General features: G+C 38.0%; 1 protein-coding gene across 1 annotated transcript; it reads right to left on the bottom strand.

The window, feature by feature from the left end:
* Window positions 1–60: 60 nt before the first annotated feature.
* Window positions 61–25,385, bottom strand: LOC140169761 (zinc finger protein ZPR1-like). Its single transcript, XM_072193066.1, has 11 exons — window positions 25,129–25,385; window positions 22,837–22,998; window positions 21,824–21,917; window positions 21,178–21,248; window positions 19,725–19,802; window positions 18,248–18,370; window positions 17,073–17,253; window positions 9,339–9,499; window positions 7,685–7,885; window positions 3,496–3,561; window positions 61–938 (listed from the first exon to the last, which is right to left on the bottom strand). Exons 1-11 carry the CDS (start codon window positions 25,243–25,245, stop codon window positions 825–827), a joined length of 1,368 nt encoding a protein of 455 aa, XP_072049167.1. The 5' UTR covers window positions 25,246–25,385; the 3' UTR covers window positions 61–824.
* Window positions 25,386–25,461: the final 76 nt, after the last annotated feature.

Below are 25,461 nucleotides of genomic sequence, written 5' to 3'. Positions count from 1 at the left end.
ACTGTTTTTTACTCCATATTATTACCTTTATCTCAGTTTCATATTTGCCGCCTTTGACCCCCCATGGACCAAATCGTGTCACATGTTGCCCTTTAGGGGTTTCAATTCAAAGCATCATCCTTATAAGCCTAGTGAGTGGAGCACTCCCATTGTGGGATTTGTACGTGATTTGTCCTATATGCTTTAGAGTAAATCTCTTAATTAATTTGATACAGCTATAGTTTGTTCAGCTTATAATTGGCAAAATAAAAATTAAAGACTCATAACATCATATATTGATATAGAATGGAGTGCACAAAGTTAGGCACTAGTTGGGTGTTGCTTAATGCATGACTGGTGCACGCTTACGTGAATTTACGCGAGCATAAGTTGGGACTTTATTGACAAGCGCATTAACAAAATCCAAATAATTTTTGCCAATTATAAGCTGAACTAACTACATACTTCTTTCATGCACAGATATTCAGATTAGATATCTTACCCTTCCCAGAATCCTTTGCAACATGATGCATCACCTCATTAAAGCAAATGACACTCCTATCACTTTTAATATAGGCCTACAGGTTAATTTTGTTTTCATGTTGAGAATAGACTGGCTAAGCATGGGTCGATAGTCAAGAAATTTATCATATTTTACAAGATCTGGATGTGCTCTGTTTATTGAGGTACTTTTTGTCACCATCGACACATGTTGCACTAGATAGCAAATCAATATACAGAAAATGAAAGAAATGCATTGTGGGAAGTGTGAGATATCTTCTGTGACAAATATTGATACAATGTGAAGAAAAACACTTTTAAAAAACCCAGTGTCCTACATCCTGTCATGTGTAGTTCTCAGTCCTCATGTCAGTAATACCTAACTCATCATTCTGCTCAGCTGTTCTATCATACTCCTCAACTACCATCTCTGGATCAGGGTCTGGTGCATACACATTCTGAAAGCAAGAAGGAAAAAGGTGAGTCTGTGGAAGAGCGTATATTGGGCTATTCCATTTTAAATTTATACACCCCCTATATATCCCAGCAGGTGTGTTATTTTCCAAAAGGGTCACTTTCAGAACTATTTGCCCGAGCAAAAGAACAGATCCAAACTATAAAAAAACCTATTTTACTTGACACATCCTTGTTTCACTAAATGGGCTATTCCAGTTGAAATCCATACACCATAAATTTCAAATGGAGTCACCCATTCAGGTAATCTCTTTTGAATTCACACTTCCTGTGTGGGAGATTAAGGTCATGTCTTCCATAGGGGGTGTATGGATTTCAACTGGAATAGCCCATTTAGTGAAAACAAAGACGCATCAAGTTTAAGAAAGTTTTTTTTAGTTTGGGTAGGTTCTCTCAATTGCTTACACAATTAGTTCTGAAAGTGACCCTTTTTCAAAATAATAGACCTGCATGTGAAATATTTCAGGAGGGTTTATTATTATCTTAAAAGAAACTTTAGATTGACCGTGAAACAGACCCTGGAGAACTCATATTCCCTATAGCCTATAATAGAAGACAGAGATAAAAAGACTAGTATGCGTCTGACGTCACTGTCAATCAAATTCCCTACGATCCTTGATAGGTTTATAGCGCGTAAAAGGGAAGGTCAATTTATCTGGTGCCGATCGGAGAAAAGGAATAGATGAAAATGGTGAAAAATTGTGTACTTTTACAAGGCAAAAAGCAACTTTTCTAAACATTGTTGACATGGTGCCTTCGGGAAAGAAAGTTTCCTACTATAAAGACCTAACTTTTGAGATGGTTTATATGTTTGAAGGTGCAAAATTAACAGTAAGGCATCCAGTTTTACCGCCAAATTCAGCAACTCATCATTACAACACTTGTGATTATATGTCCAGGTTGGGAAGTAAGTGGGGGCCAGGGGCCATTTAGCCCCTGGTTCATAGAAAATAGCCCCTGGTTCCTTGTAAAACCATGTGAGTGAGGTATTAAAATGTACACAACAAATTTTCCCATCCATTGAATAGCCCCTTGAAATAGCCCCTGGTTCCCGGTAAAACCCTGTGAACAGGGGCTATTTTTTTACAAAGTAGCCCCTGGTCCGGCGCTTCTTATTTCCCAGCCTGATGACGTCAGGCGCAAAACTATAGTCTTTTTTATCTCTGTCTTCAATTATATGCATAATACTCTGGAAAGCCTGACATATTGGGGTGCACTCACAATTAAGTGTGGGGCCTTAGGCTGGACAAAAACATTTCTGGTTACCCAACCAATAGCAATCCTTCGCTAATATCTCTAGGTTTTTTTTAAATTTTGATGGAATAAATCACATACTCATAATGGAGTACCGTAAACGTTCGCCTAATGGCGCTATGGACTCCCTTGACATAACTGGAATTTTAGACACAAACTAATAGTGCCCTCCCATAAAAATCCCACCAGCAAATAAGGGCACATTCCCTTAATTCTTGTTGGGATTTTTAGAGGAGGGAGCTCTCTTTTTGTTGATGAAATTTACCATAAGACAAAGGAGCCCAGGTGCGCCATTAGGCGAACGTTTACGGTATGTGATCTATATGGCACATCCTGTGGCAAGTTACACCCTTTTACCATGTGTGGGCCATTGAAAACAGTTTACCAAAGCTATGACAAAAGGATCGAAGTAGCGTGTTAGTGAAGTTTATACAAGATCATCATCAGTCGGCTGTGGAGCAGACTACAAGCTTTCTCCAACTAATGCGATCTTGGGCAAGCGAAACAATTTTGTTTGGCTGCAGCATCCCTTCAGTATCTCCCAGGAGGTGCTGGACTACTGTAAGTACAGTGTGCGCGGCCGTCCCGGTTTCCTCTTCCCATGTGGTGGAATATAAAGCGCATATTCTTTCACAGGCTCGCCATCTTCAAGACGCAGTATATGGCCGAGAAATTTGAGTTGATGAATCTTGACTCTGGCAACCAGTGGAGTGGTGTTGGTCAGGTTGTAGATGGTTTCATTTGGAATCCGATCCACACGCTTGATGTTTAACATGACTCTGTAGCAAGATGTTGCAAATGCATTGATCTTGACAAGATACACCCTTCTATCTTACCTGGATTTTGTTTCTCATGTCCCAAACAGGGATTTTATTTTACTCTTGCAACAAAAATGGCACATCAAGACATGGGGAAAGACATTACAAATACAAATACATTACAAATATACATTACCAAAATTTAAAATCAATTAGTGAAACTTGGCTGGTATAACCCGTCGCCAAATAGATGCAGTGATGTATAGGCAATCTAGTCACTGAATTTACACAAAGACGCATCAGGTAAGAAATATAAAAGCTGGTACGTCACTATGTCCCTTCAACTACCATTAAAGCTGTAACACGCCATCACCTCCACCCAGCGACCAATTCAATATTCATATCAAATGTATGATAGGGCTCCACTTATTCAAGTGAAACTCTTTTTTACAGTTCCTTTTTGCACAATAATTCTAAAGTTTTTCTACATCAGCAATCAAATTTTAACAGCATTAAAAGAAAATCTTACCTGGATATAGCTATTGCCTGCTGGGTCATCTAAGACAACTGTGACTTTCAGCTCACAAGCTATTATCTAAAACAGATCAGATCGGTACAAGGAAGTCATTATAAACACCTCAAATAAAGAAAGTCAACACTTATGTATAATATGCCTGCCTTTGTGGTAGGCCTGTGTCTTTTATGTGGTTGCCATTATGATCTGTCTTTTACTTTTGTATATATATTTTGCTTGCCAATATTGTTATCATTGTTGTAGCTTAAGATAGTACTTTTAAGATATTTTATATTTGTAGTTTAGTATATCATTGTAAGGCGCCTTGAGGTCAGTTCTGGCATAAGGCGCCCCATAAATGCGTTTTTATTATTATTATTATTATTATTATTATGTAACCCGTCCTACACCAAAGCCGGATCTTAATTGTTATGACAATTTGATTGATAAGATCGTGTGCAGAATCTTGTTAGCTGTAAAATACCTGTGAAATTTGTTACCAAACACTCTAAATTGACAAAAATTGATACCAGTATATGAAAGTTGGTGCATTTTCAAAAGTTGCAAATTAAACAATGCACGATCAGACATGTCCTCTTTTAATTTCGAGCTGAACAAAACATATACAATCACTGTTTTATTCCAGGACCTACACAAAGTTCACTGTATGTGTGTATCAGTGTGTTGGCAAATAAAACCGGGACATCAGTTTTATTGTACAATTTTTTATTGTAATTAAAGCATTTCATTTATGATATCAGGCTTACAGTTTTTGTCAGAGAAGAATGGCACCCCCTGATAAATTTTGTGACTAATTTTGCATTTTTCTCAAAAAATAACTACACACTGGTAACAAAAGTTATGTATATTATAGGAGCAAGGAATCTAATTACTTCACTGAAATTTCAGTTATTCAAGACAAGTGGTTCATTATATGAAGAGCTTTGTTGCAAAACCCCTTACATCCACTTTTGACTTTTTGAGAAAAACAGCTTTTTTTAATTGTGCAAGTATTACTTGTACGATTTGATTCAATTTGGGGTTGGATAAAGTGTTGATGAATAGAAACTAAAAGAATATGTTTGGGACATTTTTCAAGCCTTCCTATTTATTATATTATTTATTTTATACCACACCTTTTGTGGATGTAAGGGGTTTTGCAACAAAATAAATTTACCCCTTTTCTAGAAACCACCTTTGCAATCAAATTTGAGCCCATTTGTTTGCACTACATTATGTAACTTGACTAATGCTTTGAAAATCAAAAAGAAAAATTGAAATATCTCATGTACTTTTTTAATTATGAATTTTAATTAAATTCGGAAAATGGCATTTTTGGGTATTTCGAAGCTACACCTTTTGTTAATTAAAATGATTTTTTCAAACATAGTGACCCAAAAACAGTTCCTTTTGGTTTTAATAGGTAAAGAACATTCCAGGCTACCATTATACATCAAAAAATTTAAAACAAAACAATTCTATATTCATTTTAAGTTCAGATTTCGGAAATTCCCTAAGATTTCCCAAACAGGAAATATCGTTAACTCGGAAGGAAGGTAGTATGAAGGTCAAACAACCACCAAAATGTGTATTTTTACCCACACTATAATATTATGCCAATAACTCAATTTCGGCCAAAAGTGGATGTAAGGGGTTTTGAAACAGAGCTCTTCATATGTGACCCACTCCCACAAAACTAGACATAAGTCACTAATTTTGAAAACATTTTAATGTCATCATTTAGTATAGGTCTTCAGCTTTCATTGATACCAAAATTATGTTTCTGGGACATGAGGTCCTCATTCTATGGTCTTTCAATGGGAAGGGGGGGGGGGGAGTGACACATAAAGAAAAGGCAAATGCAAGAGAAATGGCTTTAAAGTTATAAAATGACATGTTTAAGGGAAGGGGTATGAACGTTTGGACAGTATTTATTGTGGGACATTGGAGCACATCAGACATATCGAATTGCATTCTGAATACGAAGAATGTCCTTCTGATATCAAATAATGATTAAAGAGTTTAACTTCAACACTACACTATTTTTCGCTCACCTGGAACGTTTTCACTAGTTCGACTAGCGTCTTCAGCAGATGGTGATGCTGTGATGGTATCTTGTCTACGATCGGGATAACCTACACTGATGACGTCATATGATTGACAGAATGACGTCATAGGATGTTACGATGTGCGGCGCCCCCCTGGGCATCAGTAGGTTGTCCCAAATTGGGTCTATTTCGAGTCCTTTGTCACGATTCAGTCTCGGTTTCTGAGTTCTTATGTGTATAGCTTCCAGAACTCTGCGGAAATATTCTTTTTGTTCCCGTTCAAGCACTTTCACATTTTCCCAGTCAATCTGGTGTCCTTTTGATCTGACTATGTGCTCCCTGACCGCTGATTTGGAACTGCCGGCAGTGGATTTGTGTTCACTAATCCTTTTCTCTAACTTCCTGGCAGATTCACCGATGTAACTTGCATCACAATCAGCGCAGGTGATCTCATACACTATTCCAGATTGCGAAAAATAGTGTAGTGTTGAAGTTAAACTCTTCAATCATTTTATCTACCACTACGTATGAATATCCACTCGTATATGATATCAAATAATTTTGATTTTTTAAATTAGCAATGTAATACACATTTTATGGCAAATCATTAAAAATTGATATTTTGATATTTAACAGTACTTGAAGTAAACTTTATAAATCTGATGATTTATACTTAAAGTGTATGTAGGTGGGATGAAAAGCCGACGATCAATTGAAAATTTTGACCTTTCATTATTGAAGATATGGATTTTTTTCCCAAAACACAAAAAAAAAAAATAGGTCTTTTGGGGAAAAAAATCCATATCTTCAATATAAAAGGTCAAAATTTTCAATTGATCGTCAAGCTTTTCCTCCCAGCTACATACACTTTAAGAATATATCATTACATTTATAAAATTTATTTCGAGGACTGCTATATATCAAAAATTTGAAAAATATCAAATTTTAATAATTTGTCATAAAATTTGTATTATATCGTGAATTTCAAAAAATGAAAATTATTTGATATCAGAAAGAGATGCTTCGTATTCAGAATGCAATTCGATATATATGTCTGAGGTGCTCTCATGTCCCACAAAAAATACTGTCGAAACGCCATAAAGCGCTCATTCTAGATCCCTTAAGATTACTACACCCTGCCCAATTTTGTGCCTATTTTTGCATTTTTCTCAAAATTATAGAGCATTGATGACAAGTAAGATATGTATATTATAGGGGCAAGGACTACAACCTTTGCACTGGAAATTTTATTTCAGCACAGCCAACAGTTGTGGAGTTACAGTCAAAAATGAGGGAAAACCAATATTTGATCAATAAATCAATAACTACTTGCCTTGTGTTCCTGAATTTTCAGTGCAGTAGTTGTAGCCCTTGCCCTTATAATATACATATCTTACTTGTCACCAATCCGCTATAATTTTTGAGAAAAATGCAAAAATAGGCCCAAAATTGGACAGGGGTGTAGTACCCCCTTAAGGACTTGGTTTGGCTCAGAAAAAGCTTGAGGGCATCAAAATGGGTGGGCACCAAGGGCAATGTCTGCCAAGGATTCAAAGAATGGAGCCTCTGGAAACTCCTGGATTTTAGTCTTTTCTAGGAATTTTGGAAGCTATCAAGTATTCTTTAGGTAAAAACATTGAGGGCCAATTCAGACAGTCCATTGATCCAAAACGGGAAAAACAATGAATAGAGTGCGATCAAAGCATGCTCCTCTTGATCATTTGATGAGGCATGCAATACCTTATAAGGAGGCCCTGTATTTTTGCATGCAAAATATCTATACTATATCACAACAAGTAAATACTAATTAAGAACCCATTTGAAAATGACTTACTTAATTCCTGGCGCTCTATTTAGGTTTAAATCACAACAAAGTTAAAAATAAGAATTCCTTAAAAAAAGACCTTTTATTGACTGGGAGATGATAACTCAAATTATGTGCATCAAATTTCTAAACCAAAACAGCAAAAAGAAGCCCATATATATGCTCTACACGCATTTTGATACCTTATTTGGCCCAATAGCCCAACATTTGTTGCCATAGTGACCAAGGGCAACACCTTATAGAAGGCACTTTATCTTCAAATGCTGTACACAAAAGTTGATGCACAAATTGTGAGTCAACCAAAAAACGGATGTGATTACATTACATGTACCTTATCTAGTTTTTCCAGAAATTCCTTCATCTTTTCAGCTCTTTCATTGGGGGCGCTGTCTCCCATTACAAATGGATGCATCCGTGACAACTGATCCTTAATATTTCCAAGGAGGCCCTCTAGTGTTGTAAACTTGCCACCAAGTGTTCCCATTGTCAACTCAAAACCGATCTCTGGTATCATGAAACCACAGGTTTCTGACTGCAGAACGCAAATAAAACCACAAAAAAACAAAATGACAGTGAATATTTGCATGCATATAAAGCTGCAGGGACATTTTGAATACGGAATAGTAAATTATTAGCTGCCCATTCAAATGATCAATCCACTTAGGTCCGATTTTTTGAAATTTTGCTAGTGGTCAGGCTTCCTAAACCAGTAGGCTAGCCCTACCAATGTGGATCTATTTTATTGATTTATCGTTCTAGGTGATGTATGGTGTGAAATTGTAAGCACTGGATATATGAAAGCCTATTGGCTTAGGAAGCCTGACCACTAGCTATGCTTCGATTAATTTAGGGATTCAATCATGTTTCACCGTTGTTCATCACCGATTAACAACGATGCGTCCGCGTCGTCTGAGTGGTTTACTTCGCGAGGGTGCCCTTTAGCTGCAGAGCGAAGTAAACCACGCAGACGCTGCTGACGCGAAGTTGTTGTCGGTGATGAACAACGATGAAACATGATTGAATCCTTTCAACAACGAAAAGAAGCTAAAAATCGTATAATTCACGATTATTTTACGAGGAATGTCAGTTCATCATTGCCACTCAGGCAATGCAAAAACTTCGATGATTTCTCTTTTGATATCAGCAATAAAACTACAGAATAAAACGGCAATGTTTAGCCGCTTCCTGATAAATACTGAATTCAACTTGTAAGCTGGCATACGCACAAAGGTTCCAGGCATGACGAATTTTACTGGCGCTCTCGCGTAGTAACGCGTAGTCTCGCTTCGCGTTACAGTATCACGCTTCAGTAAAAGTGTTGGTTCATCACGGATTAACAACGGTTGGCTCCTGTACAAAGGTATAGGAAGAGTTGTTGAAAAGTTATTATTAGGTTAAAGTAAAAAATTTCCCTTCTATCAATCCATACCTAAATCTAGTTTGGTTGCGATGGCACACATTTTTACAAAAATCATGCATGATGAAACACAAATGTACCCAAAATTGACTGATGGGAAAGCAGGACTTCTACACCAAAGAACGTTGAATTTACCATGTAAAAAAAAGAGGAAATAAAGCCAAAAATCTTCTTTTTTAAAAAACACACAGGTATCACTGATAGTGTTAATAACTTTTTCCCCTTTGGCTCTATTTCAGTAGAATATACCATGACTACACAATTGTGACCATTCCCAACGAAACCGTGTAAAGTCGCCAGTGCTTATTCAGAGGTATGGATCAATAAGCATTAAAGAAATCAATAGAAAACAAAGGAATTTCAAGAGCAAAATCAATTTTTGAGCACCTATTTCCCAAGTAGTTATGACAATTAAGTGATATATCATTTTAAAACTTGTTTTCTGGTGATTTCAACTGTTTAATTACCTAATATACTCAAAAGTGTGATTTTACACTAGATTCATTGTGGACCCCACCATTGACAAGCAAACAAACAGAATCCATACACAAACAAACACAAAGCCTACCTTGAGTACATCCCTGCTGAGGTCACTAGAGTCTGTTATCCTCAATGATAATTTCCTCCCCTTTGGTTCAATCCCAGCTCCTGATTTGACTTCATTAGTACGGTATCCACATGCTTCACAAACCATCGCCATGATGATTACTTCCTTGAAGTATGGAATGTCTACAGGCATTTATGGTTAAGGAAATATAGGCTGATTATGTCAGCAAATAAGTTCACCAGGATTGTCAAAAAATATTCCAAATTTTGTTTGGACAAATCCAAATTTGATGTTGTGCCATGTATGTACATGATCCACCAGTGGAGCTTCTGCGACCCCTACGCAGAACTTCCGATAGTGGATTATCTGCGCACGGTCGCCGCAAGGCCTCCACAGTCGGATTTTCTGCGCGCGTGCACTGAAAATCCCCGCCGTGTATAGTTCCGGTGGAGTAAATCTGCGCACGGCCGCAGGGAATCCACTGACGGATTTTCGGCGCGCGTGCGCTGAAACTCCCCTCCGTATATAGTTCCGGTGGAGTAATTCTGCGCGCGTGCGCAGGGAATCCACGGACGGTTTTTTTCAAGCGCGCGTGCTCAGAAACTCTCCTCCGTATATAGCTCGGTGGAGTAATTCTGCGCGCGATCGCAGGGAATCCATGGATGGAGTTTAAGACGCGCGCAGAAACTCCCTCCGTATACAGCTCGGTGGAGTAATTCTGCGCCGGTCGCAGGGAATCCACGGACGGATTTTTGGTGCACGCTTTAATCATCTCATTAGAAAGTATGAAATATTATTTATATATATAACTCCGGTGACTCTAAACATATAGGCCCTAAAATAATATTTCTTACTTGTTATGATTTAATATTATTAAATGGTAGAAAGTATGAAATATATTTTGCGACCCCTCGCAGAACTTCCGATAGTGGATTATCTGCGCGCACGGTGGACGCAAAGGAATCCTGATCGGATTTTCTGCGCGCGTGCACTGAAAATCCCCTCCGTATATAGTTCCGGTGGAGTAATTCTGCGCGCACGTCGCAGGGAATCCACTGACGGATTTTTCGGCGCACATGCTCAGAAACTCCCTCCGTATATAGTTCGGTGGAGTAATTCTGCGCGCGGTCGCAGGGAATCCACGACGGATTTTAGGCGCCGTGCTCAGAAACTCTCCTCCGTATATAGCTCCGGTGGAGTAATTCTGCGCATGGTCGCAGGGAATCCACGGATGGAGTTTGGCGCGATGCGCAGAAACTCCCCTCCGTATATAGCTCCGGTGGAGTAATTCTGCGCCGCGTCGCAGGGAATCCACGGACGGATTTTCGGCGCACGTTTTAATCATCTCATTAGAAAGTATGAAATATTATTTATATATATAACTCCGTTGGAGTAATTCTTCGCACGGTCGCAGGGAATCCACGGATGGACTTTCGGCGCACGTTTTAATCATCTCATGAATTGTTATGATTTAATATTATTAAATGGTAGAAAGTATGAAATATTATTTATATATAACTCCGGTGGAGTAATTCTGCGCATGATCGCAGGGAATCCTGACAGACGGATTTTAAGATGCGTTTTAATCATCTCATGATTGTTATGATTTAATATTATTAAATGGTATAAAGTAAGAAATATTATTTTAGGGCCTATATGTTTAGAGTCAGTTCTATGATCAAGTTTCATGAAATCATGTTTAAAAACATGTTTAAAAAATAACTTAGAAAGTAAGAAATATTATATATATTTTTAGAGTCAGAACGGTGGAGTTTTTTCTGCATGGTGCGCAGGGAATCCTGATCGGACTTTTCGGTATACGTTTTAATCATCTCATGAATTGTTATGATTTAATATTATTAAATGGTAGAAAGTAAGAAATATTATTTTAGTGCCTATATGTTTAGAGTCAGTTCTAGCATCAAGTTTCATGTTTAAAAAATAACTTAGAAAGTAAGAAATATTATATTTAGAGTCAGAACGGTGGAGTTTTTCTGCGAACGGTTATGTTTCTACTCTAATTTCGGGGTTTTTGCGGATGCTACGCAAGCGGCGCGCGCGAAACCTCATAAATCGGAGGGTTTGCGTCCATTTTAAATATTGTTAATAATGTTCATACTTGTTTTTTTTGTTTTTTAAACATGATATGCCTACTTGATGCGCAGAACTGACTCTAAACATATAGTCCTAAATAATATTACTTACTTTCTACCATAATAGTAATAAATCATAACAATTCCTGAAATGATTAAATCGTGCGCCGAAAATCCATCAGTGGATTCCCTGCGACCGTGCGCAGAATTACTCCACCGGAGTTATATATATATAAATAATATTTCATACTTTGTACCATTTAATAATATTAAATCATAACAATTCATGAGATGATTAAAACGTGCGCCGAAAGTCCGTCTGTGGATTCCCTGCGACCGTGCGCAGAATTACTCCACTGGAGTTATATACGGAGGGGAGTTTCTGCGCGTGCGCCGAAAAGTCCGTCCGTGGATTCACTGCGACCGTCAAGCAGAAAAACTCCACCGTTCTGACTCTAAATATAATATTTCTTACTTTCTAAGTTATTTTTTAAACATGAAACTTGATGCATAGAACTGACTCTAAACATATAGGCACTAAAATAATATTTCTTACTTTTTACCATTTAATAATATTAAATCATAACAATTCATGAGATGATTAAAAGCGTACTTGAAAGTCCGACTGTGGATTCCCTGCGACCGGGCGCAGAAACACTCCCCCGTTCTGACTCTAAAAATATATATAATATTTCTTACTTTCTAAGTTATTTTTTTAACATGTTTTTTAAACATGAAACTTGATGCGCAGAACTGACTCTAAACATATAGGCCCTAAAATAATATTTCTTACTTTATACCATTTAATAATATTAAATCATAACAATCATGAGATGATTAAAACGCGTCGCCCGAAAATCCGTCCGTGGATTCCCTGCGACCGTCGCAGAATTACTCCACGGAGTTATATATATAAATAATATTTCATACTTTCTACCATTTAATAATATTAAATCATAACAATTCATGAGATGATTAAAACGTGCGCCGAAAATCCGTCCGTGGATTCCCTGCGACCGTGCGCAGAATTACTCCACCGGAGCTATATACGGAGGGGAGTTTCTGCGCACGTCGTCGCCGAAAGTCCATCCGTGGATTCCCTGCATCACCGTCGCAGAATTACTCCACGGAACTATATACGGAGGGAGTTTCTGAGCACGCGCGCTGAAAATCCGTCAGTGGATTCCCTGCGACCGTCGCAGAATTACTCCACGAACTATATACTGAGGGATTTTCAGTGCACGTGCGCAGAAAATCCGACTGTGGCTTCCTTGCGTCCACCGTGCGCAGATAATCCACTATCGGAAGTTCTGCGTAGGGGTCGCAGAAGCTCCACTGGTGGATAGCTTACATAACTCGTTGTGCTTCTAAATGACAAATCAAAGATGGAGAACAGAATAGAAAGAGGAAACATATCATCACCCTCATAACCAAATTGCCCAAGTCACTTATTTGAGGTTTTGAGTTTTTTTGCTTAAGGGGGTACTACACCCCTGCCCAATTTTGTGCCTATTTTTGCATTTTCTCAAAAATCATAGCGCATTGGTGACAAGTAAGATATGTATATTATAGGGGCAAGGACTACAATTACTGCACTGGAAATTTTACTTCAACACAGACAACAGTTGTGTAGTTACAGTCAAAAATGAGGGAAAACCAATATTTGATCAATAAATCAATAACTACTTGCCTTGAGTTGCTGAATTTTCAATGCAGTAGTTGTAGTCCTTGCCCCAATAACATACATATCTTACTTGTCACCAATGCGCTTTAATTTTTGAGAAAAATGCAAAAATAGGCATAAAATTGGCCAGGGGTGTAGTACCCCCTTAACTCAATCTTTATAACAATTGCAACCTTGTAACAAAATGACTTAGTCATTATTAGAATAGAAAGCCTCCCTCATAACACCTTTTATGGTGTTCTGCATGTGTCAGTGTGACTTAGGCAATTTATTTCAATAGACAGTTATTCCAGAACTTGTACCTTTATACCAGTGACTTTGTCTTTATCATTAGTTTGAATAGGCCTACGTAAATCTTATGCACATAGGCCTATTTTAATTTCAACACCACCAAAACCACACCATCATTACGTCACCCTCATAACCAAATTGCCAAGTGATCATTTTGCAGGTTTTGGTTTGCCTTTTTCTCAAAACTGCAAAAAAAACCTAGGCAATTTGGTTATGAGGGTGATGATATGCAGGAAGCCATCTGGATAAGAAAGAGAGAGCCAAACAGATGAAGGAAATGCTTTCTTCCACACATTATACACAAATATTTCTTCGACCAAATTTATGACCAAGTCCATAACAATCAAACAGCTCCATTAATGTCAGCTCCTACAGGAAGGAGTCATCCATGATCGGGAAGTGTCAGCTCCTACAGGAAGGAGTCATCCATGATCGGGAAGTGTCAGCTCCTACAGGAAGGAGTCATCCATGATCGGAAGTGTCAGCTCCTACAGGAAGGAGTCATCCATGATCGGAAGTGTCAGCTCCTACAGGAAGGAGTCATCCATGATCGGGAAGTGTCAGCTCCTACAGGAAGGAGTCATCCATGATCGGGAAGTGTCAGCTCCTACAGGAAGGAGTCATCCATGATCGGGAAGTGTCAGCTCCTACAGGAAGGAGTCATCCATGATCGGGAAGTGTCAGCTCCTACAGGAAGGAGTCATCCATGATCGGGAAGTGTCAGCTCCTACAGGAAGGAGTCATCCATGATCGGAAGTGTCAGCTCCTACAGGAAGGAGTCATCCATGATCGGAAGTGTCAGCTCCTACAGGAAGGAGTCATCCATGATCGGGAAGTGTCAGCTCCTACAGGAAGGAGTCATCCATGATCGGGAAGTGTCAGCTCCTACAGGAAGGAGTCATCCATGATCGGGAAGTGTCAGCTCCTACAGGAAGGAGTCATCCATGATCGGGAATTGGTCATTTAGCTTGTAACTATCACTGATGTATGTCTCATCAAATTTGGATTTGTACAAAAGAGGTTCTGAATTATAGGTTAACTGCGCATTAGTTATTTGGAGGGCATTGTGAAAAATCTAAACATTTTGCCTTTGGAACTGAGGAATATCCCGAGGGGCGCAGCTCCGAGGGATATTCCGAGGTCCAAAGCAAAATGTTTAGATTTTTCACAATGCCCTACATATAACTGATGCAAAGTTATTAACCGAATTCATAACCTTCATTTTTAACTCATCACTCAACCAAATCTAAAGATTTTATTCTCCGAAATTTGTTGAAATAAACAATTTTTATCAAAACTTATATTTCGCCCTTCAAAAAGTCGAACAGGCTAAAACGGACTTACCAATTACAGCACTGTGCAATCACGCCATGTGCAAATATGGTAGTTGCGTGCGCGTGAAGTATTCCGGCGCAACAGATGCGCACACGCAGAAGTCATTGTACCGCGTAAGCATAAGCGGAGGTCATTGATGGATATCAATAACGAACAATTAGATTGGGACGCACAAATGGCGTAATACGCGGAGGTTCTGAATATAGATGAGTTGACTTCTGACATCAATGCCTTGCAGTATACGCATGCATCATCACAATTTTTATTGTTTTTGCTTGGCAGTATGCGGTGCATCATATTATGCTCAGGGCTCATGTCTTTAAAACTCCCACCATATCATAATAAGGTTATTGAACAGTGTAGTGGTTGCACGGGGTTCACTCAAGCATATCAATATACCAGTCCCTTGCCTTTGTTGATAAACATTGAGGTCAACTCATCTATAAAGACTCATCAATGTAAAAAGTTATATCTTTCAATTCAGGGAATACATGATTGGTTGGGCGATAGTAAAGTCAGAAATAAAGAAACAAGTTTGGGTTGAGGTCACCTGTCTATCAAACTCAGAAACAGTTTCTTTACTATAGAAAAATTATTTAATTTGTGTACATCGTGGAACATACTCTTTGCGTGGCTGTGCGTAGTAAGCTGTTGTACGCAAATAACCTCGCTAATATGGACCCGTAGAGTAGCGTTGTACGCTCGTGTATTCATGAGCATGAGTCGCGAAGTAACAAGCGTAGTTGAATGTTCCACGATGTACACGAATTAAATAATTTTTCAATAGTTTGTTTACTATTCCTCATGATGATTGAAATTTCTGAATGCATGCAGTGATGCAACAGTGAACTAGTCTCTCTATGTCTGACATTTATAACTGACATACATGATTGTATACTGCGCAAAAAAGTATTCATACACTTAAAACATATGTGACGTGTCATGTCAAAAGGAGACACTTTTGGGCAGGTTATAAATTTGGTGGTTTTTACATATCTTAAATATAGAGATATTTTGCTCCACAACACCGTTTTCCCCAATGTAATCTGACATTCCTAAGCGAAGATATTGAGTTCGTAAGTTATAGTATTACAAAATTGGAAATTGAGATATCGGCCATTAAAAATATTATTGACAATGTTGAGAGTAGGAATTACCTTGAAAAATGTCTTCAAAAATACAAGATGCGAGTTAAATTCCGGTCTGAAACTATCAGATAATATTTTAAACATTAACAACATCACAAATTCAGTAACAAACCCAAATTGTGAAAAAATCACCCTCGGGCAGATTTTTGGCTATTTCTCCATTTACGATCCTGCCCAAAAGTGTCTCCTTTTGACATGACACGTCACATATAAGCAATATCTTAAGGGCTGGGGTATGAACGTTTGGACAGTATTTATTTTGGGAAATTAGGGCACATCAGACATATGGAATTGCATTCTGAATACGAAGAATGTCATTCTGATATCAAATAATTTTGAATTTTTGAAATTAGCAATTTAATACACATTTTATGGCAAATCATTAAAATTGATATTTTTGATATTTAACAGTACTTGAAGTAAACTTTATAAATCTGATGATTTATACTTAAAGTGTATGTAGGTGGGTTGAAAAGCCGATGATCAATTGAAAATTTTGACCTTTAAGTATTGAAGATATGGATTTTTTCCCAAAACACCAACAAAAATAGGTCTTTTGGGATAAAATCCATATCTTCAATATGAAAGGTCAAAATTTGCAATTGACCGTCGGCTTTTCCTCCTGCTACATACACTTTAAGAATATATCATTAGATTTATACAATTACTTTGAGGACTGTTATATATCAAAATTCAAAAAATATCAAATTTTTATAATTTGTCATAAAATTTGTATTATATTGTGATTTTCAAAAATGAAAATTATTTGATATCAGAAAGACATGCTTCAGATTCAGAATACAATTCGATAGGTCTGAGGTGCTCTCATGTGCCACAAAATATACTGTCGAAACGCAATAAACGCTCATTTTAGATCCCTTAAAGACACTAAACTAAATTAACAAATTGATGGACAATTTTGTTCTGCATATTTTGAAACCTCATCGGCTCAATGCGACTTTATTTTCCCAACTAATACCCAGGGCAGGATTTACCATGGGGCCCTCAAAATTGCCCTGTGCATCTTTTTAGCCCGAAAAACGCAGTGTTTTGGGGCCAAAATATTGTAAAATTGCGAACTTTTGCACACTTCTCCCGCACTGGCCCTTCAAATAGCAAAATTCATCATGACTTTGGGCACAGATAGTATGAAATAAAACAATTTTCATGCACTAATGTCCTACTAAAATTACATTAAGGATACTGACAACTTTCATGTTTGTCTTGGCTGGTGAATTGCATTCAGAACAATTGACAGCAAACTGTAGAACCTCATCCTTAACATCCTCATCAGTATCTCCACCTCCTGATACAGTGACCTCTGACCCTGACCTCTGACCTTCAGCTTCTGCTGCTTCCTGTTGCAACTCTCCTTCATTTCCATCCTGTAGAGGTAAACAAATGCAATTTAAAAATTTTACTTCTGAAACTTGAATTCCAGCATAAAGAAAATATAAATTTCAGGCTAAAAACTATCTAAATGCCGGTAAAATGACTTCACTTTTTATATAGGGATTGATGAGTGTTACGACCCTGGCTACATTTTTCTTGCCCCCTCCCTAGTTTCCCCCCCTCACTTTTAAGGCCTTGTCAGCCTTCAAAATCCCAAATTACCATCAAATATACAATATAATTTTTTGCCATTTTCTGCGATTCCTTTTCTCCAATCAGCACCAGATGAATCAAACTTCCTATTACGCGTAATTAAACAATCAAGGGTCAAAGGGAATTTGATTGACACTCACATCAGATGCAAAATAGTCTTTTTAATTCTGTCTTTAATTATAGCCTTCACCATCATTCAGATGATGGCCACCACCCAAGATGAACAAAATTGTCAGGTGAGTAAAGCTAAATTGGTTTTGGTAATATTAAACCTCATCTTATAAGGAACGCACCATTAGACTTCAAGGGGGGGTAGGAAGTTGGGGTCGAGGCAAAGTTGATGTTTTTTCGGCAAATAAAAAAAAAAATTCATGCATTTATACACTGTGAGTTATAGGTGGGGAAAGTTTTTTTGTGTGTTAGTGGGGAAAGTTTTTTTTTTTTTTTGCTCATGTAGTGGGTGAAGTTTTTTTTTCAAAAACTTCCAACTCCCACCCTTGAAGTAAGGTTGGGACTGAGTCCCGGCAATTTGAGTCCCGCACGGGTAGCCTAGTACCCGGGCAGGAAATTCCATGCCCGGGTACCCAAAATTGCAAAAAAATACACTTTTTCACTACAAAGCCGAAAAAATAAATAACTTTAAAAAAAAATTAAAATGTTTTTTTTTTGTTGCAATTTCGGGTACCCGCCCGAAAAATAAACGGGTACCCGGGCACAAAATTACCCGAAAATCCCAACCCTACCTTGAAGTCTAATGGTGCGTCCCTAACTTACTGATAGCCCTAGTTGTTGGTCCTGTTCATGTGTTCTTGTGTAATGTTGTGTTTCAACTGATGGATCCTTTTTTGGAGCCATCAAATTCTCAATGTAGCTGTTCCCTGTTGGATCATCTAAAATCTGGAAAATAAACAGAGAAATCAAGTTGAAAATTAGATACCGTTTTTAATCTATAATCCTGGAAAATAGTCTTGGGACACTTAAGTACCATGCTCTTAAATAGACCCCCCTTTCATAGAATATTGATTGGAGTCACATCATCAGCCATATCACCTTTTTGTCAAAGTGAGTGACCTTATAGGTTATGGTTATGCAGAAATCACCTTTGTGCAAGTGAAGGTGAGTGAGAATAATGTGAGGGGTCAGTGAAAAAAAGACGTAAATCCATTTTTTGCGAAATGAGACTTTGATATCAAAATGTTCAGAAACATGAGCACTTTCCATTTAGCACCCCATTGAAATCAATGGCCAGTGAAACATAGACTTAACTGCAATGTGGACCCAGGGCCGTTCCTAGGGATTTTGCCGCCCTAGGCAAAGCCCCTCCCTGCCGCCCCACCAAAGCACACCAAAAAAGTGTTAAGGGGGTTAAGCTTGAAAACTCACCAGTTTTGACCTATTTGTATACTGCACACCAAAGGCGTCAATCCGAATTTGATAGTGGGGGGGACATAAGTTTTGAAAAATCTGACCGCGAACACAGGGCTCGCGTCGCAGGGGGATGACTGAGGGGGGATGTGGCCTCTTAGTCGTTGGAAAATTTTACAAAATGGGGGCCAAATGAAGGCATTTGGTGGACACTTTTATTAAGTTCCAACTGAAACAGTTTGCAGCTTATTTCTAGTTGCTATGCTAGCCTGGACATTTTGTCAAGGGAGGAGGGGGAAACAAAATTATCCAGCGAGCATTATTCCGATGCGCGCACAGCGCGCAAAATTTTCAGTTTCATACTATTTGAAGGGAAAGTTGATACACATTGGGCTCATTGCGCGCAAAGATGAAGTGGCCTCGGATTTTCATCTTCATTTTCTTCTTTCTTATTCTCTGCCCCATTTCTTCTTTTGTTTTCTCTGCCCCGTGTCTGCTTTCCTTTTCTCTGCTCGATTTTTGTCTTTTTCTCAGGTCCCCCTTTTCCTTTTCCGCCCTGATTTCTGTTTCTCTTTTCGCCCCTTTTTATTTTTCCTCACATTTTTCTTTTTTATCCGCCTCATTTTTTCTTCCCTTTTCTGTCTCCATTCCCGTTGGTTTATGTTTCGACCTTTTTTTTTTTTTCCTCTGCGTTTGCCGCCCTAGGTGACCACCTTACCTGGCCTAATGGTCGGAACAGCCCTGTGTGCATGGACCATTATCTTTAAACTCATTTTTCTCAGAATGGCCAAAGTGGAGTTACGTCTTTGTGTCAATGACCCCTCGAATGGCTCATTGCAAATGTAAAACCATGTTGCTGTTTTCATTCCCTCTTGGCATCACTTACCATCTGGAATGGTGGCTGAAGATTCTTGAGTTTGCCAATGAAACCATCTATTTGTTCAGCTGCCTCTGGATGCATAATCTGGTAAAAAAAATAAATGTATTAGACTTGAGTGCCTTACAATGTTGAGATATTTGTTTGCAATATTATATTTGTGGGGGAGCACTCACAATGCAATTCTTTGTGTGCTTTTTGTGCCTACTCCCGTATTCCAGAAAAATACAGAACTAATTTTTGGGATTAAAAAATATTATCCTGTTTTGCCATATGAAACATAGCTAAATCCTAATCCTTTAGTTAGTCCTAACTAGCAATAAAAGTACAATTTTAATATTTCGCCAATTTTTGGAAATAAGGGCCAAAAACATGTGTTTTTCGTATGCTGTGACAATCAAGCCCAAAGACTTGTACTAAGACTAATTTCAGTTTATGCATTCTGATTTTTGGAAAGACATGTTTCATTCTTATAACCAACCATTTAATCAAAGTAACACAAAAAAATGAAAATTAGAGCAAAATTTCGGCATATACACCAATCCGAGAAGCGTTTACTGTATTTGGCCCTCTCTTGACGGCAACACAGATGTACCAGAGCGGGAGATTTAATTTGTAATTCAATACTCATGATTGTGCATTGAATATCACTGTTGTGTACAATTCCCGGGTACAATTCTGTATAGCACACAATAAATAATGGATAGAACCCCCGACCTCGGGACACCGCAGTTTTACATCGGGGACACCGCAGTAATGGCGAAGTCGGATAGGTGTATACTAAAGATTTTGAATGCTTAGACTTGTTTCAAGTCCTTGATAGTCAGAAAACATGCTGAAAATGCATGTTTTTGGCTCTTTTTTGAAGAAATTAGTAAAATAGTGAACTTCTTCTTTTATCTCCAGTTAGAACTAAATGAATGATTAGGATTGAGCTTTGTTTCATTTGGTAGAACTTGATAATATTTTTTAATCCCAAAAAATTAGTGCTGTATTTTTCTGGAATGGGGAGTAGATCAGTGCCTTCATGCACAAGGTGGATTTGGGGCAATAACCATAAAATTGTTTGCCCTCTCTGAAGAGGAATGTACTTGGCCTCAACATGACACTGACTGAAGTACATTCCTACGTATGTTCATGTACCGGTAACACATTCTTTGCTAACAATTGAAAATGGAAGCTGTTATCCATATAGAAGCAGAAGACATTATCTAGAACTGTCTTATATAAATATTATGCAATTATAAAGGGTGATAGGTTGCTGTAATATCCAGTGTTGTGCGCCCTTGAATCTAGCAACACCAAGCGCATGGTATGTTTATGCATCAATGATACAGTAAATCTTTGTTAGCAGCATGGCAGACATTAAAACAATCACTTGTGTGAATGAATTGTGTCATTTGGTATCGAGAAAGTCCAGAAAGTTGCCTCCATCATTTGATTTGAAGCAAGAAATACCTACCCTTCTGACAGGCTGGTCTTGTTCAAGTCCCATCACTGCTCTTGATATTAGGCCTTCAACTGTGGTTAAAACTAATAGTCAAATGAAAATGATGTCACTTAGTGAGAGCTCCAAACTCTGCAAGACTGTATTATATGCAATATGCAAAACTTTTCATTTTTATGACCATATTTCAATTACCCTTAAAACAGCTAAATTAAAATTACTAAAATTCTACATAATTGGGCAAAATGATCAATGCAATTACAATGCAGTGTAAAATCTTCACTTTACGAAGGAGAAGGATGAGGAGGCAGATGAGGATGAGGCGGATGAGGAGGAGGAGAAGGAGGAGGAGGAGGCAGATGAGGAGGAGGAGACAGATGAGGAAGAGGAGGAGGAGATAGATGAGGAGGATATAGATGAGGAGGAGGAGGCAGATTAGGATGAGGAGGTGGAGGCAGATGAGGATGAGAAAGCAGATGAGGAGGCAGATGAAGAGGATGCAGATGAGGAGGAGGAGGCAGATGAGGAGGAAGGAGGAGGTAGAAGAAGAAAGCCCGAAGAAAGAGGAGGAACAAGAAGAACAAGAAGAAGAAGCAAGAGGGAAGGAGTTCGCATTATAGGTATACAAAACACAAAAGAGAACTTTTCCGGGTAGAATGACTTACTTCCTTTTGTGAGTTGGCTGGAATCTCAAAGTCTAACTCTGGTATTCTCAATGATGCTGAGTCTGACTTCACTACCTGTCTACTCATGTCCTGAAATGGAAACACAAAGAGTAAATTAACTTAAACTTCCAGATGCATGTAGGATACCCAATACAATACTATCAGTTTTCCCCTGTTTGTGAAGAGGAAGAGGAAGAGGAAGAGGAAAGAAGAGAAGAGAAGAGAAGAGAAAAGAGAAAAGAAAAGAGAAAAGAAAAGAGGAAAGAAAAGAATGAAAGGCAAAAAGACAAGAAAAAAAGAAAGAAAAAAAGAAAGAAAGAAAGAAAGAATGATCAAAAGAAAGATGTAAAGAAAGAAAGAAAAAAGAAAGAAAAACAAGAAAGAAAAAAAAAAAAAAGAAAGAATGAACGAAAGAAAGATGTAATATACATGAAGCGTGTCATTGCCAACGCCCGACATGACCCGATGATTGCTAGTGCTAATTACCGTAAACACTCGGGAATAAGTCCAAGCCTCTAGTCTAGGTTAGATGGCAGATTTCACTTCAAAAACAGGGGAGGGGCTAGTACTTGAATTTAAAAATAAGAACAATCATCCACATTTGTATCATCAAATATTTGAACTCTTTGAACCTCCAATGGGCTGTAGAAGTCTGGTAAATGTTTTAATATACCGTATGGAAATAAATGAATGAATGAATGAAAAGGTCAAATTAGGCCAGTGATGTTATTCAAATGACGGGCAAACCTCGATTTCTAGCCAAGACCCTGCTTCTGATACCAAAATATCAATTTTGATGTTTAAGAAAATGGGGGATGAGGCTGTTGATTGGGTCAAGGACCTTTAAAATAATGCTATCTCCCATATGTCATATCAGGGCGATAGAGATACAGTGGGTCTCAAAACAATAGGCCTACGGTACTTTTATTCTCTAATTACCAAAAATAATTAAATGTCTTACAAAATCAAGCATTCAAGTAATTTTTTTTTATAAAGCTACCATATATACCTCTGGTGTTTGTATTTTGCACACAATTCTGCATCCTTTGTCTTGTATTCTGCCTCCAGGCTGCACCTCATTATTGGAAAAACAACAATGTTCACAGTCAAATGATGAGATGACAATTTCTTGGAAAAATGGAATCTTTGTCAAAAGCAGCCTTGTCATACCCTGAAAACAAAATTAAAAACAGGTAATTATTTTGTTTTAAAGCGCAGTGATTTATAATGCGCTAAGCACAGCAAAACGACTAGATACATACGTATAAAATATGATATGAAAACAGGTGAGCAATGTATGAATATAGAGGTCAAACAGGTTGTTAATTATTTATGTCAATAATATTAATATTTTGCGACATTTATAATGAAAACAATTAACACTGAAGACACCCTATGGCACCTTCTACAAGATGAAATTTAATAAAGCAAAATGCTTTATTATGAGGATGACCCATAAGAAAACCCCCTTGAATCATCAATATTTCATGGGTGACTCGCCACTTCAGGAAGTGAACCAGCACCCTTATTTAGGTGTTGAACTCTCAAACGACCTCGCATGGACAAAGCACATAAATCAAACAGCTACTAAGGCAAATAAAATGCTCGGTCTCATCAAGAGAAACTTGTGGAACGGTTCATCTAAAACAAAGGAGATCGCATATAAACTCTTGTTAGACCCAAGTTGGAATATGCCAGTCAAATCTGGGACCCCTACCATAAGACATTAAAAGATAACCTGGAAAAAGTTCAAAGGCATGCCGCAAGGTTCGTGAAAAGTGACTACGGACGCATGAGCAGTGTTACTACAATGCTTCAAGAACTTGGGTGGGACACCCTAGAAACCCGCAGGACTCATGATAAACTGATTACCATTTTTAAGGAAACACACGGACTCATCCCAAGTAATATTAGTCATCTCCAGGTCAACAAATTCCCTTCTGGCAACATACGCACCCGTTCATCTCATAATCTCAACTACAATATTCCCCAATCAAATAAAGACTGCTACAGGAAATCACTTTACCCATGCACCATCCCCCAATGGAACGCGCTCCCCCGGACGTTAAGACAGCAGCTACTGTGCAGAGCTTCAAAACCAAGCTGCAAGACGCCACCAGCACCAGAAATTAGCAATGCATGAGGCGGAACCTGCACGCCAACAGCCGCTTCGGGCGCTTTTGTGCAGAAACCACATCAAGATCAAGATCAAGACAACTGGAGAACAAGTCCTCAAACGTTCGAAATTTGTAGTTACTACAAGTACAACTGTAGGTATCCCAGGCAAACCTTAGTTAACACATTTGCTAGTCAGCGAAATTCGCCGAGACCGGGGCCCAAACATAATGCATATTTACATAGAAATTTGAATTTTTTTCGAGAATAGGTCGGTGAAGGAAACCTACATAAATATGTTTTCTATACTTCACTTGACCCAAATATATGATTTTTATGGTGATAATCAAGTCGCACATGGAATTTTAGAGGATTTTGATAGCAGTTCCATTAAAAAAGCTGCTATCGCCATGAGACTAAGATCTAGAAACACCCCGAAATGCCGTTTTGGGGAATAAGCCCAATCGCCATTGTGACTTCCGGTTTTTGAGAGCACTTTTAGGACACTTTGTACTATGACATATCGGGGAAATTTCTCTAATTATTATTTATTTATCTATTATTGTAAAAATGTTATCATTAAAAATATTTAAATAATTAATTTATACAACAAATATATTTTTTTGATTTGTTTTTATTCTAGTAAAACTTTTTAAAATTATTTTTGTATGCACAAAAACCAATATTTCTGATAGGTCAAAGGACAAAGTGTCCTGAAAATGCAAAAACTGTCCCACAATGCATTGCAAACTTCTAATGCCGATTTGGCTTATTTTGCTAGCTGAATCTTTTTGATGAAAGTCAATCTTTGACAAGATGTAACTTTGCTACGGAAAGAGAAAAAAAAAAAAAGGTTTTCAGTGTTGGCTTTGTTTACTCAAGGGCTTTAATTTGATATATAAAATGATGCAGTTTGATGGCAAATTTGAATTCACCTATACTAAAATGCAGCAAACCTTTTACGAGCGCGACTACCGTGATGTTGCAAATTCGGCGCTAACAACGCTGTGACGGGCGCACAGTTCATTCATAAATTTCCACTCAGCAACAATATATCGCCTTAGCAGCCAATCAGAGACAAGTGCGTGCAACGCAGTATATACGCGATGTATCCTTACAATACGCGCTCGTCTAAGGTTTTCTGCATTTTAGTATAGCATACCTAACAACTGATCATGTTACTTACATTTTCATGGCAATTCATACAGAGACTCTCAATTTGAGTTGCTTCTAAATCTCCAATCTCATCCCCTTGAAGATCACGGAAAAGGGGAGCGTTGCCGTATGGTTGTTCAGTCGACATCGTGATGTTGTCAAGATTTAACACAAATGTTAACAGTTTGCGACACTAACCCCCGCACAAACATGTGTAGTGACTTACGCACTATTGCTTTACACAACATAAAAACATACACGTTTTCGCGAACTTTCTGGTTTGGCTTTAAGTTACCCTTTGACCTCTCACCTTGGGGTCAAAGTTTTGAAATAAGTAAAATTTTGATTGCTTTTTGTTAATGTA

This window comes from Amphiura filiformis, chromosome 14, assembly GCF_039555335.1.
Source record: "Amphiura filiformis chromosome 14, Afil_fr2py, whole genome shotgun sequence".
NCBI lineage: Eukaryota > Metazoa > Echinodermata > Ophiuroidea > Amphilepidida > Amphiuridae > Amphiura > Amphiura filiformis.
The sequence above is the reverse complement of the archived record's forward strand: the minus strand, read 5'-3'. Positions and strand labels throughout refer to the sequence as shown.

What these genes read in the sequence shown, in the direction of transcription:
- LOC140169761 (XM_072193066.1), bottom strand. Translation starts at nt 25,245, where the DNA reads ATGTCGACTGAACAACCATACGGCAACGCTCCCCTTTTCCGTGATCTT. An exon ending in TTCAGCCACCATTCCAGATG is followed by an intron (nt 18,371 to 19,724) that starts GTAAGTGATGCC and finishes TTTATTTTCCAG; the next exon opens with ATTTTAGATGATCCAACAGG. An exon ending in ACCAACAACTAGGGCTATCA is followed by an intron (nt 17,254 to 18,247) that starts GTAAGTTAGGGA and finishes TTACCTCTACAG; the next exon opens with GATGGAAATGAAGGAGAGTT.